The 3,469-nt window shown below is 42.4% G+C and overlaps 1 protein-coding gene across 1 annotated transcript; it reads left to right on the top strand.

The window, feature by feature from the left end:
* The first annotated feature begins 429 nt into the window (after positions 1-429).
* LOC115428627 (zymogen granule membrane protein 16-like) lies at positions 430-2,697 on the top strand. The gene is made up of 3 exons (XM_030147759.1): positions 430-489; positions 2,056-2,182; positions 2,278-2,697. Exons 1-3 carry the CDS (start codon positions 441-443, stop codon positions 2,600-2,602), a joined length of 501 nt encoding a protein of 166 aa, XP_030003619.1. The 5' UTR covers positions 430-440; the 3' UTR covers positions 2,603-2,697.
* The last annotated feature ends 772 nt before the right edge of the window (positions 2,698-3,469 follow it).

Genomic DNA, 3,469 nt, shown 5'->3' with positions numbered 1-3,469 from the left:
CATGAACAAAACCCTCAATTCCTCATATTGTTTTTCTTTTGCAAGATGACACCACAGACATAACATCACCATGAGTGGAAAATATCAAATGTATTTCCTTCAGTCCATGTCATTCAGTTCTTGACTTGAATTACGGAAATGCAGTAAAAATGTACTCAGGAATGTATGGTGTGGGTATAAAGACTGGGTAGTGCACCAGTAGAACCAGAGCAGGTGAAAGACCACACACTGGAGAGGAGGCAACAACACTGGACACTTTAACGGCAAAACGGTGAGTTTAACGCACATGATTCTAAATTATTTCATGTATTAGTTAACTAAAGTAGCAGTTCAACATTAATACAGTTGTAGAGAATAGTTTGTTGTAGATTTAATATTTTAATAATATACATTTTTATGTTATCTTACACTGTTCTACTTTGATCACAGTTCAAGGCAGAATGTACTACATCGTCCTCTTCATTCTGCTCCCAGCATGCATCTTGGCTGGTAAGTGTGTATTTTTGTTAAATATAATATCCATCATATACACAGTATTAGACACTAACACATTTCAGCTGCTTGTACTCGTGACCTCGTTCTTTCGGTCATTACCCAGCGCTCATGACCATAGGTGAGGGTTGGAACGTAGATAAATCGAAAGCTTCACCTTTTGGCTCCGCTCCCTTTTTACCACAACAAACTGGTTTAGTGTGCACATCACTGCAGACTGCACCTTTATCCACCTGTCAATCTCCCCCTCCATCCAATCCTTATTCATGAACAAGATCAAAGACACTTAAACTCCTCCACCTGAAGTAGGAACCCCCCCCCCCCCCCCCCAGATTGGGCACTCCACCCTTTTCTGACTGAGGACCATGGCCTCAGTCTTGGAGGTACTGATCTTCATCCCAGCTGCTTCACACTCAGCTGTGAACTGCCCTAGCAAGAGCTGGAGGTCACTGCTCGATGAAGCTAAGAGGACCACATCATCCTCAAAAAGCAAAGATGAGATCCTCCCACCACCAAACACAACCCCCTCCACCACCCTGCTGCGCCGAGAAATTCTGTCCATAAAAGTTATGAATAGAACCAGGGACAAAGTGCAGCCCTGGAGGAGTCCAACCCTCACCAGGAACAGGTCCAACTTACTGCTGGCTACACGGAGCAGACTTCCTTCAGTACAGGGACTGAATGCCCGCTAACAAGGGGCCATCCAACCCATACTTGCAGAGTGCCCCCGCAGGATGCCCCTTCTCCAAATCCACAAAACACATGTGGACTGGATGGGCTAACTCCCATGCCCCCTCCATCACCCTAGCAAGGGTAAAGAGCTGGTCCACAGTTCCACACCCGGGACAAAAACCACATTTATGCATTTGGCAGATGCTTTTTTCCAAAGCGACTTACAGGGGAAAATCAATCAATCGATCAAATTTTATTTATATAGCGCCAGATCACAACAAAAGTTATCTCATGACACTTTATATATAGAGTTGGTCAAAACCAGACTCTAAGCCAATTTACAGAAACCCAACAGAATCCTCCAGGAGCAAACACTTGTGACTGGAGACAGTGGCGAAGAAAAACTTCCCTTTAACAGCAGAAACCTGGAGCAGACCCAGACTCCTGGAGGATGGACATCTGCCTTGACCAGTTGGGGTTAAAGGGAGAGAATAAAGAAAGAGAAAAAGAGAGAGCGATAGAGATAGAGACTGGGGGAGAAGAGGGGAAGTAGGGGGGGACACATGGATGCAGTTGAGAATAAGTGAGTGATGATGATGAAGGCAAGAGAGAGGCAGAACCACCGCAGCAGGTCCAGAGATGATCCTGGGAAAATCTATGATGATCCTGAGAAAAACCTTATTAATACATTTAAAATGGAATGTCTGACAGTGCTAGGACAGGAGGTGCTCTCGGAATAGCTGGGTCTTCAGGAGCTTCTTGAACATAGGCAGGGATTCCTCTGTTCTGGAAGTGCTTGGTAGAACATTCCAAAAACCACATTGCTCCTCCTCGATCTGAGGTCCAACTCTCAACTGTACCCTCTTCTTCTGTCCATTCTTGTTCTCACAGATGAGACAGCGACCTACTCCTTCTCCCCACCAGTGGGCTCAGGCAGTGGTTCTTCTTATGCTCTGAGTGGAGAAGGCCGAATCACAGCTGTCCGAGTGTGGGAGCAATATAACTCCTACATTGATGGGTAACTATGACAACACTATAGCACTAACATGAGTAGAACTCATTTATAACAATGAACTCATATAAATTATCTTGTCAAATGTCTCCATTTCTTAGCATCCAGATCCGCCATGGCTTCATCTGGTCTCGTGTTGCTGGTTACAGTTCTGGAACTCCCCTGGAGATTGAGCTGCGTGAAGATGAAGCCATCATCCAGATTTCTGGGAAATACGCTCACTATGTGCGGTCTCTTATTTTCATCACTAACCAAGGCCGTACGCTGTATGCAGGTCAGCCCTATGGCCACTCTTTCAACATGTACCCCGAGCATCCACAGGCTGAGCTGCTGTTCATCAGTGGACGCTATCATGGAGCCCTGACCGCCGTCGCAGCGCACTGGGGCGCTCCTGGATCAATTGCTGGCAACAGCACCAGGCACTAAGAGGGAGTTAATATTGAACACAATCCTAATGCAACTGTGCAAAACCAGAATTGAAAAGGTTTACCATAATTATGAATGTCATAAAATGAAAACAGCTGATTGTAATTTCCTTCATTTTATTGAGAAACACACATTGAATAAATACTTTTATGCACAAGCATCAATCTTTCATCATCAAAGAAATGAACTCATGACATACTGTTAAAACCTTGTATAATCCAGCTCTACTTTTCCAATAAGACATCTAAACATTTTTTCAAGCATTATGATTTTTAGTATCATTTTACATTCATACATTAACTGAATACAGTCACTGCTAAAGGAAAAAGAGGATAATTAAGTGTACAAACTGATGGTGGTAGTTTTGTACAAGCATTATTCCTCATACCACCAAAACTATTTTTGTTTTTTTTTTGTAAATTATTTTATTTGTTTTAAAAATCCAATGTTTCAGTGTGGTTTATTTATGTTTCTATATGGTTTACTGCAAGTATATGTTTCTATGTGGTTTATATTTGTTTTTATATGGTTTACTGTTGGTTGGCTGGTTTATATATGTTTCTATCTGATTTATTTATGTTTCTTTTAGGGCTGGGCAAGTTAACGCGTTATTACTGCGTCAACGCATTCATTAAATAACACCAACAATTTTTTTTATCTCACGTTAATGCCGTTTTATTCTAACTCCTATTCTTCTTCCTCTGCTTGTGTGCGTGTAGCAATGAGCTTGGCAGACAGACAACAGGTTTCCCAAGGAAAGCCGGAAGCCGAAAACTTCTCTCCAAATCTTTTACTTGAGACTCACTGTAAAACTGCAACATACATACAGAATATGTCTCAGTTCTGTTCACTGCCTTAGTACATTTA

The sequence above is a fragment of the Sphaeramia orbicularis genome, chromosome 11, assembly GCF_902148855.1.
Source record: "Sphaeramia orbicularis chromosome 11, fSphaOr1.1, whole genome shotgun sequence".
NCBI classification, from domain to species: domain Eukaryota; kingdom Metazoa; phylum Chordata; class Actinopteri; order Kurtiformes; family Apogonidae; genus Sphaeramia; species Sphaeramia orbicularis.
This window is presented reverse-complemented; position numbering and strand designations above follow the sequence as displayed.